This window comes from Pseudochaenichthys georgianus, chromosome 1 (genome assembly GCF_902827115.2).
Source record: "Pseudochaenichthys georgianus chromosome 1, fPseGeo1.2, whole genome shotgun sequence".
Taxonomy (NCBI): Eukaryota; Metazoa; Chordata; class Actinopteri; order Perciformes; family Channichthyidae; genus Pseudochaenichthys; species Pseudochaenichthys georgianus.
In genome coordinates this window covers 469,284-486,333 of record NC_047503.1, presented here as the reverse complement: position 1 = coordinate 486,333, position 17,050 = coordinate 469,284, and the positions used below count along the sequence as shown (strand labels likewise).

The 17,050-nt window shown below is 42.2% G+C and overlaps 1 protein-coding gene across 6 annotated transcripts in view; it reads right to left on the bottom strand.

Annotated features, from left to right (window-relative positions):
* Nucleotides 1–17,050, bottom strand: part of LOC117455313 (glutamate receptor 2-like) — a 186,024-nt gene that overhangs the window by 19,536 nt on the left and 149,438 nt on the right. For 2 of the 6 annotated variants that reach the window (XM_034094784.2, XM_034094768.2), the window contains exons 15-17: nt 10,470–10,668; nt 9,889–10,136; nt 3,213–3,327 (exon numbers count right to left, since the gene is read on the bottom strand). In XM_034094784.2, coding sequence (XP_033950675.1) covers nt 3,213–3,327; nt 9,889–10,136; nt 10,470–10,668 — 562 coding nt within the window. Of the gene's footprint in view, nt 1–3,212; nt 3,328–4,206; nt 4,322–9,888; nt 10,137–10,469; nt 10,669–17,050 lie in introns of all 6 variants that reach the window. The other 4 variants (XM_034094775.2, XM_034094797.2, XR_004553080.2 and 1 more) reach the window with 2 other exon arrangements.

Genomic DNA, 17,050 nt, shown 5'->3' with positions numbered 1-17,050 from the left:
ACACACACACACACACACACACACACACACACACACACACACACACACACACACACACACACACACACACACACACACACACACACACACACACACACACACACACACACACACACACACACACACAAATAGAGGATAGCCATCAAGAACACATATTTTAACAAGGTGTTTTTAAGGTAACAGCAATCTGTGATGACTGACACACTATTTACTGTTTGAATTCAATGTTCTCCTCATTAGGCAGCATTCAAGTGAATAAAAAGGTCATTTGCACAGTCAACTAAATACAGACTTAAATTGGGACTGCACAAATACATTAAAAATGACCTGCACACTATAAAGCATCCTCTATCAGTTTGTCTGTATTGACCTTGTAATGTGTATTTGTATGCATGTCTGGCTTATGTTTAGTGATGTCACTATGTTGACAGAACTCAGTAGTTACTTTGGTGATTACAAATATATCATAACTGATAGAAACCAGGGAACATGTTGTTCTTTTTCACCCTTAGACATGGCAGTGTTAAACAATGGATGTTATCCATCCTGTGCACAGGCAAGAAGAGTATTTTATATCAACACATTCAAATGTGGCCTTAGATGTATGGATGGAGGTCTGCTCCACCTGTACCCAGTACTATGAAGCAGAATTTGGGGTTAGCGAGGTAACTTCAGGGTTAACTCTGGGTTTTCGGTGCTACGGCGCTGGCTCACTTCTTACCGGGGTAGATCTCCATTAGGCTGAACACCAAACCTGCTGCGGAGCATGTTCCAGATAAGAAATCAATTCACTGAAAGCACCGCCTGCTGACCAAGTGTTGGTCAGCAGTTTAAAGCCATCAAGTAATATTACAGGATTAAGGAAATACAGTTTAAACTGCCGTATGCAGGAAAGACAGCCGGCAAAAATCAGACTGTGTGAACGTGAACATTAATAGAATATCACCTCCATCTTCAGAGAAATCCGACTATTATTACATTTGCGTTAAGCAAGCTTACTTACATATCTGCCACAACATAAGTAACCCGAGCAAAGTAACTCAGAGCATTGCGTACAGTGTGGCATTTCTCATTATCACATCATATCACATCATAATATATATTTCCTTATGTGTCAGCTACTCGAACCCTATCTGGCCGTGCAACACTTAAATTATCACACTGTATGCAGATGTGTTATTTAAAACACTTTAAGTTGACGAAACACTCAAATATAATTGAATTCAGATGGGGAAGTGATATCATAAAACTGTTAATGTACGCATTTAAACACTTGGTAGTATTTTTTTACGAGCTGTTCTTCCTGCGCCTTGCAGGTGCAGCTGTGTTGCTTTTATCCTGGTTTATCTGATTAAGTCATGGATGTTTAAAGTCTAACTTCTTCATATTTGTCTAACATGATAGTTTACTTTTCATTCATGAAGTATGACGCTGCGCTGTCAGTACGCTTGTCCATGTTTGTGATTGGTGAAATGTTGCTAACCCCGCCCCCTTTCACGTGAACGCGCACTCAGCCAGACAGAGAAACCCTGGGTTGATTTACCGGGTTGATAACCAGCGTCGTAGGACCGCTTAGCGAGATCACGTTTGTTAGGGTTAGTTAAGATAACTCAAAGATATCCAGGGTCTGTTGAACTGGATTCGATGTACAGGACACCAGGACAACCTGCTGGCACCATCGTTGGTATCAATACACTATAAGGGTCCTTACATTTTAGCTATTTTCAATACATAATCTGGAAATGCCATACATTTGCTAGCATAAATGTAAAAAATTAAAATGTCCTTTAGTCCAAACATATATATCTTGTATCTTGTTAAGTTTTGTTTTGCTGCCAATCACGGGAATATTGTGTATAGAATGTATCTACCAGTGGCGAACCGTGTCTATCACAACTGGACCTTCTGTAGACGCTCTCATTCAGTGCAACGGCCAGGGCATTCGATCAAGGATGTAGAATACCTTGTTGAAGGATATTCTACCCAGAGACCCAGAACAAGATCTGATTGGTTGCTTTCTTTTCTAACACAAAACCACTGAAATGCGTAGTGCATGGTCCGAGAAGGACAAACAAATCAACGTGACACTGTAATATTACAGATCAACAACACAGATACCATTCTCCTTTATTCATTTTATATACATTTTATTTATATAATGAAATCGATTTTTTGTTTGTTTTATCTGAGTGTTCCAGGGTATTCTCTGAATACCTTGAAGGCCCTGATGGTTCGCCACTGGGTTTCACCCACGAATAAGTACCTTCCCAGGCTTTGTTGTTGCTGCATTTTCTTTTTCCCAGGTTCCATTTTACACCACCAAAAGTTTATCCCGCTATTTTGTTCTATTTTATGCCGGTAAAGGGGCTCCGTGTAACCTAGGCAATGAGGAAGCCAGGGTGCCGGGTGGTGACAGGCGGGCGAGTCTTACCACGTGGGTTTAACTTTTGATTGATTGATATCTCACACAGGCAATGGTGATAGGCCTATCTTGCTTTCTATTCAGCCATTGGATAAAAGCCAAGTTTCGACTTTCTGCGCGACTATCACTCAAATGCGGGACATAGTCTCAATTTGTGGGACGCGGGACAAAGGATAAAAATGCTCTGCAGTCCTGCACAAAGCGGGACACCTGGTCACCCTAGGCCCCACTGAAAATAAACTGCTTTGGTACAGCCCGTGCTGTATGGGGGGGAAACAGATAACATAATAAACTAACAAACAAAGAGATTGCCTTAAATCAACAAAGAAGCCCTACCAACAACACACTACCTGTTCTGTGTATATATTGTGATATTATCTTAGAATTGCCTTTGCATCTCCTACTGTGCAGTCATTACCCTAACAACTCAGTGTCTACATAGGCTTTGAGACAAACAAACAGAGAAACAGATATACATAGTAAAACATTTGTTTTTGTATAACACCTGAGTGACACAGAGAGCCTTACTGCTAATGCAGGGTGAGTTTCACTTGACACGTTCTATTCTGCTCCTGTTTACAGGTGTACCAGGGGCACAGAACATGTGTCTTTGCTTTTTCAATGTGAACCAGGAAACATTCTGCTGAGACCAGCATCTAAATACACACATATAGGACTTCTGTAATGTACACACAGCGTTCTTTTCCTGATACATTTAGAACCACGTTTACTGTGAGTGTTGAATGTGTGAGCAGACAGTGTGATTCATCCACAGACATATACAACTAACCTTATTGGTGGAGTCCTTGAAGCCACACTCTCCTTTATCGTACCACCACTTGTTTTTCATCTTGTCTAGGGTCCCTTGCTCATTCAGTTTCAATACGGCAAGGTTTACTGGCACTCTTTAATGGGAATAACATAAATAACATCATTATCAATGTTATCTTATGTTATTAGAGGGGCAACAGTTCTCACACTTTGGTCTAGCAACCAAGACAAGGCCCACTCATGTTTGTGCCATTCCACAGATTGGCTTTCCAACATTTTGCCACATTACTTGGACTTTGAATACCATGTTGAAACGTTTCATTACAATTTTGCAGAATATAAGTTAAAAGCAAATAATTAAGTTATCTTACCATCTATTGTCAAAGGCTTACATTTGTTATTTTGTAGACCTTTACGTTTGTTATCACTGATATAAACAACACAAATCTGCCAACATGATGTCCTTTAATTGTAAGGGACACTATGTCTGGCCCCAGAGACAAAGCATGAGAGGCGCTGCGTTGACAAGCCTTTAAGTACTGCTCCAGGCTAGAGCAGTAGATAACAGTTTGTTCAGGTCCACACACTCTTCATCAACAGCCCTGCTCCTGACTGGTATGAGGTCGCCTGACCCGGAGCTGGCCCCGCAAGTCTGCCCTAACCCTGACCTCAACCAAACAGGGTGCAACACATCTGTGGAAGAAGCAGCATGGACGACAACGTTACCCGTCGGTAGTTTTTATTAGCAACTCAATTCAGGATGTATTTGTAACATGAGTAATCATTTGCTCTTAGATGTATGGGCAATGCTATATGGAGCATTGCTACCTTCACAGGTGGTGTTGTAACTATGCTGCTTCTTCACATTGTTCTTTCTGACAACCCAGTGTTACCTCAATGTGTGTGTGTGTGTGTGTGTGTGTGTGTGTGTGTGTGTGTGTGTGTGTGTGTGTGTGTGTGTGTGTGTGTGTGTGTGTGTGTGTGTGTGTGTGTGTGTGTGTGTGTGTATTAACCTTGCTCTCCCCTCCTCCGCTGCCGCATTCTCCCTTGTCATACCACCACTTGTTTTTCAGTTTGTCCAGCAGCCCCTGCTCGTTCAACTTTAACACCGCCAGGTTCACAGCATTTCTACATGAACACAGTGGCTGTTAGCAGTTCAGTTGTTGTCACTGTCAGTCCTCCTGCTGGAATGCATGCTGACAGCATGACATACTTTGGCATAAACACAATATACACAGCTGGAATGCCTCTCTTTTCTTAGCAGCACACTCTTTAGCATTTGATAGAATAATCATGTTTAGCTAAAACCAATCTGCCGAATACCAATGGCAATAAGAATGCTCATGAATATGTTGAGGTCAAATATTTTGATATGCCTTTACAGGATCATATAGATGGGTATGGGTATGAACTGTTTTTAATTGTCTATGACACATTTTCTTTGAATCTTGTTTTAATCTCCTCTTGCTCTTTGTTATTTATAAAGAACACGAGACAAAACATCCATGAATCAGCTTCCCGGAGTTTGGTGGCAATGTTGTTCACAGGGTCAAAGGTCAGAGGGTGCCAGCTGCAGCTTATATCTTAGAATGTCATTGTTCTTACTATTATGGTAACATTAAGCAAACTAATTGATATTTTGAATCAGGTGATATCACCAAGAAAAAGGATTTAACAGTGCAACTTAGACAAGCTGATCAGCTGATCAGAACACTAACACACTAAAGGGAAACACTAAAACAAGTTGAACCTAAGGTGGCTCTTTAAACTGAGATACAGGTTAAAAACAGGTGGGGTAGGAATACTCATGTCACCCCTCTGTTGGTAACTAACCTGCGTAGTGATGTCATCACGTTCCTTTTGGGAGTACTTTGGTAGAACTGATGGCCAAACACTAATTGATCCAAATATTTTTTTATTAAGCATAGTTTTACTTTAAGTTAACGTTAAATGATGGCTTTGCGTATAAGAAATGACTCAGATTTGGTTTACGTTTTGTTTGAGGTTAAGCTATAGGGAAAAGAAAGGTAGGAGTTAGGGTGAAACATGTAAAGGAAAGTTGTGATTTAAAAGTGGAGAACTCTAAAATGTTTTGACCTACCTCATGTCACTTTTAGTTGTCGTATCACTCAGCTGAACCTTAATCGATATAATAATAGTAAGTTGATGCGGTCAAACCATATATTACTAAATCAGAACTTCTGGTAATTGTATCAGGTAGCTTACAAAGAAAATGCATTTAAGTGTTAGATACTTTTCTTTTTGAAGTTATAGCTACAGGCTGTAAGCATTATAAAAGCTGAATGAATTGCAACATTTTAGCTATTTTATATTTTTTTCGAATGTTTAAAGCTAGATAAGATTGGGAAAAAAAATATTCGATTCAGATTCCATAAAATACCATCAAAGCCCTGTGTACATGAACATAAAAAACGACTTCCCCATCCCGTGGCAATTCAAATATTTGCCGGCATTACTGACAACAGTAATGCTTGTTCTTGAGCCAGCCTCACTGCTGTTCGTACACGTCTCCATGAACACCATCAATGTGAGTCTGCTAGGAGGTTCCTCTCTGGGGTGATTCTGACCTTTTCTAAGTATCAGGCCATTAGGTTTAAGGGATTTGTAACAGATCTGTGTAACGCTCACTAAATTAAAGTAACAGTAACTCCTGGTCAACCTTCAAAGGGACTGATTCAAGAATATTTTGAATAATGCACTTGGTTTAAGAGTACGGTTATGCATGCAAAGTATGGAATTGTATTTATCCGTTTTCATCCTGATCAGGAATAATGATGAATGATATAATACATAACATATAACCATTTAATGTCAATATTTTTGAGTTCTTCCTCCGTTTTTTCAGATCATATTAGTGACTATGGCTTGAGAAGTGAGCCAGTGTCACACAAATAGTAAGACGTGTGTCAAATAAAGTGTTTATTTCTAACTTTCTTCTGTTTCTTCACTATGGGAACAATACTTTGAAGCTCTCTGACACATACCAAACCCCAATTAAACACCACCCCCCAAAGTCATAATCACTCTTTTGCCATGAGGAATGTTGCATATGTGAGTAACAGACGTCCTGTTAGGAACATGTCTCCTTTCCGTGGGCAGTTCTACATAAAAGGAAAATAAGCTAATAACTAAATAGTTCAACATTGATAAAGACAGCTCAGCTCATAGTTTAAACCATGGCTTATCATTTAATTGACATGCATGTTTTAATCATCAACTCCTTTTTTTGTAGTTTGCACTTTAATGTTGTCCTGCAGCCAGAGTCAGAGGTTGGGTTTAGCCTGTAAGTTTCCCGACACATGTGTTTCAGAACCCACCTCAGTGGAGGGACAGTAGCTTCACACAGCCCTGTGTGCTTGTGCTTGTCAGAAAAGCTCATATGCTGCAAAACCCGTGCACCCTGGGGGGTCTATATATCCCATAGTGAGAAACAGAACAAAGGAAGAACAATGACTTTGGGTTACTTTGTGTAATCATTCCACATAACGTGTACACGGCATCATTTTTGAGAATGAATGAAGGACTTTAGGCTTAAAGTAGTTATTCAGTTATTTTCGCAAAGCAGTTTTACTAAGTTACCCTAAAGAACATTTTACCTGAGACTAAATTCAAGTGTTTTTTCTTTGTTTTACTTTTAAGAGCTGACATCAGAGGTCGCATTAACCGAATATCTTCCGTCTATGACGGAAAAATGGGAAAGCCGTCCGTCATTTTGACAGATTAGTACAAACTCAGAACAGCGCCAAAGAACAGCGCCCAAGTATCCTCGCAGCGGGGCTCCGTTATTATGCTGTGTTATGCCCGAAAGGAAATGATATCGTTTCCAAACCTAACTTTGCCGAACAGATCAACTCAAGTATTTGCTTTCCGCTGTGCGCGCTCTCGCGAGGTGCTGTGGGCATGCACAACACGCCGTTGACAGTTCACGGGCGTGCTGGCCGACAGATGATAATGGATTTTGACGGAAATGTTGCGATCCTGTCCGTCAAAATGACGGGCAGCGAAAAAGTCTAGCGCAACCTCTGGCTGACATATATACATTCTTGAAACGGAGCAATGACAATCCAGCAGGAAGAGCCTTTTCTCATCAAAGTAATGATGTGATGGCGGGATGTACATGCGGTGACTTTGGTGCTAATGGAGAGTGGTGTTCTGTTTCCTAGTGAATCAAGCAGGTTTGTTAATAGCACACTTCACGTATTACTCGGTGAGTTATGCATGCTGATATAGGGCATTTAAAACACCATATGTTGTGGTGTACGGATGTAACTAATCACTTGGCACAGGCTCAGTTCACTTCCAATTTAGTGTGAGCATCTCATTTGTCATCGACTAAGAAATCATTGCTACACTTTTATATTATGATTTGTACATGCCAAAGGGTTTTCTGTTGGATGTTTTCTTTTTTGAACTGAACCCGCCGTTTACATAATAAATCATCCACTTTGACTGCAGTAGTGGAGAAAACAACATTAAATAACAACAACAAGATCATGCTAGGAGCAGAGACATCGGACACGTAGAAGAGACGTTTGCAGAAGTGAATACTTTAATGAGTATGTAGTTCTGAATTTAAAAAATCCTGAATAAAGGCCTATAAAAAACAAAAGATGTCTCTGGTTCTACCATGTTACAGCACAACAACTTTCATACATTAGATATATGGAAGGATTGGACATAAAGCTCCATTAGGCGATATTAATAACACTCAGGTCTTCACTGAGAGGAGTTTGTGAAGGGTTGCTAGCTGCTGCTGCTGAGTCAGCAACCAACTGTCTAGCCCTTTTAACATCTCCAAGTTCAACTGGCTCTTCCAGATGTTCTCTCTGATCCAGATCCCCTAACCACTGCATCCAACTTCAATACATCACACTTGACTCACAAGTTTAATTTAACCGACTGGATGCTATCTGCACTGACAATACAACTGGAAAGCTAAATATAACAAATGGTTGATAAGTTAGTGAAACTAGTGATGCAAGATAGTTTCATCATCAAACGTGCGTGTGAGGGATGCACACTCGTCACATCACGAGACATGCAATGTAATCAAACTGCAACCTGTCATGCTCCAACGTAGTCTTTGTGAACTTGCACTGTTCTCAAGTTCCATGCGACACGTCTCTGAGCGGCTGCAGTCTGAGGAGCCTGTCACAGTTCCATGTAAGTTCTTTGCCATGCTTTCTTGGTTTTACTTTCTTGCTGTCCGCACCGTTCACAGCTATACCACGATGTTTATGATTACATTAAGATGGACACAATATCGTTTACAAGAACTAGAACACAATATACTTTACAAGAGCACACAGTGTTTACCTGGCGTTTTTAATGTTGACCAGGTGCTCAGGTGCAAAAACATAAAGCATTACTGAAGCACTGAATATAACGTGACACAATGAGGCCTTCAGCTGCGTGCTGCTCTCTCAGCTCATGTTGGTGCCGTGTCACGAACACAGCAGATGGACAGGCAGCCAATAGGGGCCAAGCAGTGTGCTGCTGTCTCAGTGCTACAATTAGTCCTTTGGGATGTTCAGCTTTAAGCTAACAGATCGGACATCATCTTGGTTAGTCACTATACTGCAGGTTATCAAACTAATCACTATCACTGTCTTTTGCACTTTGGTCTTCAGAGATCGCTTAATGCTGCTTTATGGCAAATGCAACCAATACAAGTAATGGGTTCTAACTCCAAAAGAGCCAACTGGCAGAAAGACACACACACACACACGCCCGCCCGCCCGCCCGCCCGCCCACACACACACACACACACACACACACACACACACACACACACACACACACACACACACACACACACACACACACACACACACACACACACACACACACACACACACACACACACACACACACACACACACACACACACACACACACACACACACACACACACACACACACACACACACACACACACACACACACACACACACACACACACACACACACACACGTGGTGTATGTCATATACTTATGAACAACAACAAACAATCCCTTGATTCAGGTCTTAAAGAGCCGGCTCATCATAATTGCTGAAACACCTGACAACAGATGATTCTTACCAGACAGAATGTGAAATCAGTTCAATTGATAAAGCAGCAGATGGGGCTGGAGTATTTCTTTGAGACCTGAAATATCAAACTTTAACAGCCCTCCCCCAGTTGTCATGGCAACCACCACCAGCCAATGGTCAGTTGTGGTAACCATGGTACAAATACAAACCACTGAGAAGATGTCATCAGGGTAGGTGGATTATTATAACAACGAGTAAGCCGCCATGCCCCATTCATCACACTCACATACTGCAACACCCACTTGGCCCTAAGGCTTGGGACCAGACTACATCGCTCCCCATGGTGCTTTATTTCCTGAGCAGGGCTGTACATGAACACAGCCACAGCTCACACACGAGCTACAACTCCCTGACTACTATAGCCGATGGTCAGCAGGTGTATTCCGATCATCACTGGGCTTTAGAGCTCTGAATGAAAGAAATTCTGAATCTACTCTAAATTGTAAATTGACAATAAAACATGTCTCTATTCACGAAATGAGCTGTGACAGGGGCGACAACAGAACTAGGCAGCAGGTTAGTAGTGTGAATGGTACATGGCAGTGCAGGTTGGCTAGCATTGTTATACTGATCCACCCACCTTAATGGGGATCCTTTTGGCGTGGCGATGCCGTAGCCTTTGGAGTCGAGGTTTCCTCCCACTTTCATAGTGTCGCAAGGTTTTCTCTGCTCTATGTACTCATTCATGGTGGACTCCAGCAGGTAGGCATATTTCCCTTTGGACTTCCTGACACGCAGGACGCCCTCAGAGGTTTTCTTGACGAAGACAGAGGGTTCTGCTGATTTCATATATTGCCACATCTTGTCAAACAAGGCAATTTTAGAGCGCTGAAAAAAGAGAAATTCACAGATTAGAAACAATGAAACGTTGCAAAAACGTATGTACCGTTAAGTACACTGTATTACTAATGTACACAGGGTGTTTTAAAGTATAATGTGGCATTTTTGTGTAAACACATTTGTATCATTGAAAAACATTTACAGAATACTGCAAAACTTGCATTATTTAAATAAATGTTTCAATCAATTCTGGTTTACCTGCTGCAACTGCCGATCAGTAGAACACTATAAACGTTAGCCGGAACAATCATCGCAACTCCTTGCTGTAGCCATTGTTATCTTTCTTTTGGATTGTAAAGTTGCTATTTGCATGCCCCTTACCCTGAAGAACTCTTTGGTTGATCCAGAGTCCAGGGTTCCATACGTGATATCTGTCTGTTTAGCCAGGTCTTCAGCACTTTCGATTGGAGAAACCATTCTCTCAACCGTCAGGAAAGCTGCCAGGTTGGCAGTGTATGATGAGATGATAATCAGAGTGAAAAACCACCACACCCCCCCCACTATACGACCGGACAGGGACCTGCATAGACACACAAACACACACACGCACAGTTTTTACAGTCTCATGACTTGAGCACTGATATGAGAAGTTCAAGGGCTAGCGTGGAAGACGATGATCAGTGTTCATTAGAATGAACGTAAGTCTCTGACAGGTTGTCATTTATTTATGCCCTGTATGACAATGTTTTTACCATTTAATTAGCCTTATCATTTCCTTTCCACAGAAGGAAATACAATTTTAAGCATCCATATGCAAGGACTGCAAGCAAACAATTGTTTGTTATTGTTATTATTATCATGATGCGTGGCTTTCCACCGTCTTCTCCAGCAGGACTCAGATGAGGGTGTTGCACTTTCCTTTTCCTTATACATGTGATGTGTTGGTGTTGTTTTGTTTCTTTCCGTTAACCGTCAAGTGGGAAATAAGTATTTTTTTTCCGTGTTTCTCTTAGTATCCTAAGATTATGTTATGTTTGGCTGTGAAAAAAAAGAAATATATATTATTATGAAGGGCAGACCATCTATTTGTATTTATTTTGTTTTTTTTAGAAAGGGGCAGGTATAAGATTTCATTCTTCTCCCTGCTCCTTTTCGCTCAATGGTAGAGTCATGTTTTGTGGCAATTATTGTACATTTGGTTTTGCGTACCATGAGCGGGACAAATACAAATGAAATTAAATAGTGTGTTCACACAGGATTGAATCTTCGCATTGTGTTACTAGCGCGAGTTTGACTGCAGCTTTCATTTGTGTTCACCTACATCACTCAAACAAGGCTTGCTTGCGATAAGGCGGGGCTTATCTCCATGTCCATACATGTCCATCTCCATACTAATACACATATCTACACACTAATACACATATCATTTTGATATGTGTATTACAATTAAATCATGGCAAAATATGTTAATATTGTTGTTGGAATCAATTAACATATTTTGCCATGATTTTATTGTAATACACATATCAAAATGATACCGGTTAGTAAAAAACATGAATTGATGTTGATCAGAGTTTGAAAGATAGAAGAAGAATTGGGAGGGATGAAACCCTCTGTAATGGTCTCACATGCAGAGCGCACAGCGCACAGTGACATGTGTTCTCTGCCTTTAACCCATCCTATACCAGGAGTCTAGTACTAGGAGCAGTGGGCAGCTATTGCACAGCGCCCGGGGAGCAATGGGAGTGAGGGGGGAAGGGGGGTGTCCGGTGCCTTGCTCAATGGTACCACGGCAGGGCAGGAGGTGAACTGGGACCTCTCCAAGTGGCAATCCACACTCCATATTTTAGGTCTGTTCGGGGACTTGAACCGGCGACCCTACAGCTCCCAGTCCAAGCCCCTACTTTTTTTTATTTTTTTTTTATCTTTTATTTTATAGAAAAACATAAATATAGTTACATTTTAAAACATGATAGTCCACCTCACTGATCCCAAGGCTTTCAACCAAATCAAAATGCAACAAGATCTCAGCTTTCAGGCATATTTCTTCAATATACACATAGTCTACTTCCCATATCAAACAAAAAACATTACTCCCCATCTCCTCACTCCTGCATATCACACATCAATAACAAATCAAAAAATATAATCATGCAGAACAAACTCTCAGTTTACATTACGCATTCTCACATATAGCAGACATATATTCATACCATCGCACACTTGTGCCATACATACACCCATCAATTACTTTTGATCCCATTTTCCACTTTCTACATCTTTCTGCGTCTCAGTGATCACCCATTCCTTTCTCCTTTCCCAATCCTTCACCGTTTCTCCCTCTCTATTTCCATACGGCCTTTTCGTTAACGTGAGGCGATGCACATCCTTCTCGCTGTTCACCCACTCACCCTTTTTATTAATCACCCCTATATTTATTTCCATCACCTTCCAGTCCTTAATTTCCCCTTCCTCATTCTTGCATCTCTCTCTTTCCTTTCCTTCTCCACTCTCATTTTCTCCTCCACTTTTAGACAATGCCTTTCCTCTTCCTCATTCAAGCTATCCTCCTCTTCCTCCTCCATCCCAGGCTCTACATCCTTTCCCCCTTCCTCCCTTACTTCTTCACCCCTCCCCCCCTCAGTCTCCTCCATCTCAACCTCCACATCACCCTCCCCCATTCCCACATTTTCCTCTCCCTCCTTCTCACTCCCCTTCATCCTCTTTTTACCCTTCCTCTCAACAGCACACTCCACACTCTCCACTCCTTCCCCCCCCATTTGTCGCCACCTCCTTTCCCTCATTTAACATCACATCCTCATCATCCTCACTCCCACCCCCTCGTGGTCTTTTTCCCCCTGCTTCCCCTTCCCCGCCCACATTCTCCTCGCCATCCATCTTCCCCTCATTCGTCTCACCCACCTCTTCAGACCCAGACCCCCCACCCCCATCCTCCTGATTGGGGGGGGGGTTGAGAAGCAGGGCCCTCCGGGAGGGGGAAAGACTCCTCCTCTCCCTCTTCCCTCCTTTCTTTCCCCATCCCACAATTCCTCGCTAAATGCCCCGCCCCTTTGCATCTATAGCATGTTATGGCCGGGCACTCTCTGAAAATATGCCCAGGTCTGAGGCAGTTCCTGCAGACCTGGCTCTGCCCATCATGCCTAACATTGAAGTACTCTACTCCCCCCACCCCTTCAAACTTAGTTGAGTAAGGGAGGGATCTTATCTCCCTCCCAAACTCCACCCTTAGATATCTGGTGCCATCTGCTATCTTTGTCCCCGGCATAAACCTCCTCATCACCTTTGACACAGGCTTCACCCCCCACTCCACCAGTTTCCTCAGAATCGCTTCATCTCTTAAATATACAGGTACATACATGAAAGACACAATTGTGTCCTTTTTAACCCGTTCCCGTGCTTCCACCATCACCCCCTTCACCCTCAGCCCCTCCAACAGCACTTCCTTCCCCACCCACGTGTTCATTGTTACTTCATACTCCCTTTCCCCTTTCGCCCTGCACCCCAAAACTCTCCCACACATCTCCTGTATCCCCACTAATAATTCCCCCACTGTTAATTTGTTTACTCCACCTTCCACGGAAACTTTCAGGGTGAGCTCCTCCAGATAGTCCACATCCGCTGTATCTTTCTCCTGTCCTTCTTCACTCGTTTTCTCCTCTCTTTCATTATTTTCCTCCTTCTTCTTCTCCTTGCTCGATCCTGCGTTGATTCCCACGTCAGTTTTTTCGTTTTCCCTTCTCTTCCCCGAGTTATCTCGATTTTTCCCCGTCTGCTTTCTCACCGCCGCTGCCCATTTCCGGGTTTGCTCCGTCAGATTTCTGCTTCCTCCCAGACGGGCCTTCCTCTGGATTCTGCTTGTCCTCCTCTTTTCTCTTTTGTTCTCTCTCCGCCAGTCTTTTCTTCAGCGAAAACACCTTTATTCCCTCCTTCTCAGCCGCTTTCTCCTTCCCCTCACCCGCTTTCACTGCAGCAGCTGCAGCGGGGGCCGGCGGCTCCTCTCCGGTTTTTAAATCTTCCAATCTTTCAATTTCGCCCTTTCTCTCCTTCACTATTATCTTATTTATCACCTTCTCCTTCCTCTCCTCGTTTTCCACCTCCATTCGTTCAGCTTTCTCTCTTTTCTCAGCCGTTTTCTCCTTCCCCTCCCCCGCTACCAGCTGTAGCTGCTGCAGCAGCTGTAGCGGGGGGCGGCGGCTTCTCTCCGGTTTTTAAATCTTCCATTCTTTCACTTTCGCCCTTTCTCTCCTTCACTGTATTCTTCTTTATCACCTTCTCCTTCCTCTCCTCGTTTTCCACCTCCATTCGTTTAGCTTTCTCTCCTTTCTCCGCCGTTAATCTGTCCTCCTCCTCCACTTCCGCATTCTTCATGTCAGCTGTCTGCATTCCAGAAAGCACGTCTTTCATTACATGCCTCCTCGCCATTCCAGCTAGTGGGAGCCCCCCAGACAGCTTCGCTGTTCGGGGGGGAAGTTCAACCACTCAAAATATCAAAAATATAATCCAAACGTAGCTTCCAAATCCAAAATATACGGCACCATGCACCACACAATTCCTCCGCTCTACCTCCTCACATCCACTCTGCGCCCCTAGTGTCTCAGGGTGGTATGGCCGTAAGCCTCCAAGCCCCTACTGACTGAGCCACTACCGGACAATGAGTGAATAAGTGAACTTCGAGAGATTTTTGAAGGATTTAAGAGTGTTGGCCTTTCGGATATGACTTGGAAGGGGGCTGCAGCAAAGGCCCTGTCACTCCAGGTCCAGAGGAAGGGGGTGGGGGGGGCTGCAGCAAACGCCCTTTCACCACAGGTCCAGAGGGAGGGGGAGAATGCAGCGAAGGCCCCCCAATGTTCTTTAACCAGTTAAGCCCCGAGCCTGTTTTTCAGGTCTCAGACTCCAAAATGACAAATGACCATATCTTCACTTCTAAAAGGGGTAAATTAATCATCTTTTTTCTCAAAGCAATGATAAACCTGTGAGTTGGATGTATAAAAGTCAGAATCAATATAGATTTTTTTTATTTTAAAGTAAATTCAGATTGAACATAGTAAAAAAATGTAAATGATAGTGTCCGTCCAAAAGAAAATCATTACTTAGAGTGAAAACCACCCTTGAATGATGGGATAGTAGGCTAAAAGCTTTAGGAATCCAAACTATAACATATATTAAGTACCCTGTATCAAGATTGATGCAAAACAAGTGATATTTTACCTTTTCAGAGAGGTTTAGCAAAAAAGAAAAAACTTCTGGGGTCATTTGGGTGGATTTGATAATTGACACCTCTTTTGAACCGTTCGAGCCAATAGAATCAAGGGGAAGTTCATAAATCCATCTAAACATTACCATTGAGGAGTGAGAATGATGCGCATGCAGTTTGCCCAAAACCGGAAGCTGGGTTGTAGCTCTCATAGCAGCTAATATGAAATCTCCGTTTTTGAAAACAATGGAATGATGGATTATCAGTAATCATTTCAAAGTGACACAGACACATTGGATTAACCTTCAACTGTGTTTTTATCGATTTAAGGCCATTGAACACAACTTTTGATCTGAAAAACAGCAAAGGTAAGACATATTTGCCGTTTTGGCTCCGTAAAGCTACGCTGTGAGTTGTCTGGTTTCGCCTTCGCTGCCCTGAGTTTTGGACGTGGAGAGATGATATACCCCTAGAATATGTGGAATCTCAGCTTCAATCTAATATCCTGTTTGTGCAGATCCGATAAGTAATAAAGTATTTCTACCGTGAGTTCTGTGCTAAGTGCGTCAGCATTTTTTTGCTCAGGGCTAATTCAGAGGCTTGGTATTACCCTTGTGTTTCGTTTAGCTAAACATACATGATATCGTCAGTTAGCTGACTTTCTTCCCGTTAAGTGGGTATGACACATTAATAGGTTGTTAAATATTAAGAGGCCCTGAGATACGCAGGGGCTACGGGGCTTAACGGGTTAACCCGCTCCACCTAGTGTCGAAAGCACGTTATGACTCTTTTAGCGTCATTGCTATGCAGGTAAGATGTATTTTAATCACGATTACACTTTTGGCTTGCAACGATTACGAAAACAACGTAATCGAAATAAAACGATTATTTTGCTACATTCCCTTTCGCAATGATGCTCTCAATTTGTCTTGCGCTATTCATCCTGCCTGTGCGTGCACTTTCGCCCCTCCCTAAAAGCCCTCTCGGCCAGGTTGTGAGTGACATTAGTTGTGTGAGTGCAACTCCTGCACAAGAAAGGTAAAACGAATTCCGCTGTTTTGAAATACTTTGGGTTTAAAGGTCACATATCATACTATTTTTAGGCAATAGCATAGGTCTCAGATATATAAAAATTAGGGCTGTCAGTCGATTAAAATATTTAATCGCGATTAATCGCATGATTGTCCATAGTTAATTGCGATTAATCGCAAATTAATCGCACATTTTTTATCTGTTCTAAATGTACCTTAGAGCAGTGTTTCTCAAACTTTTTCATACCAAGGACCACTTAACCAATAAAAAAACACTCGCGGACCACCTAACTCCACTAATATCCAAATACACATCGTTTTTTACAAATCGCCTGAAAATGGTACAAACAAGTGGCCACATGTGTGATGAAGGTGTTTATCTGGGCTATATCATGCAATCGAAAGTGAAACTTAAGCTCGCTCCATTGCGGAGATATTCCCGCGAGAGTGCGGAAAACTTAAATGTATTTATTTATTTCAAATGTGAAATGTTACCAATATACTCACGGACCACTAGGGGGCGCTCACGGACCACCTGTGGTCCGCGGACCACACTTTGAGAAGCACTGCCTTAGAGGAATATTTTTCAAGTTTTTAATACTCTTATCAACATATGAGTGGACAAATATGCTTTATGCTAATGTTTATTATCATTTGAACAATGACAAATATTCTCATGAATATTAAACACAACAACCTGGAACCTCTCATACACT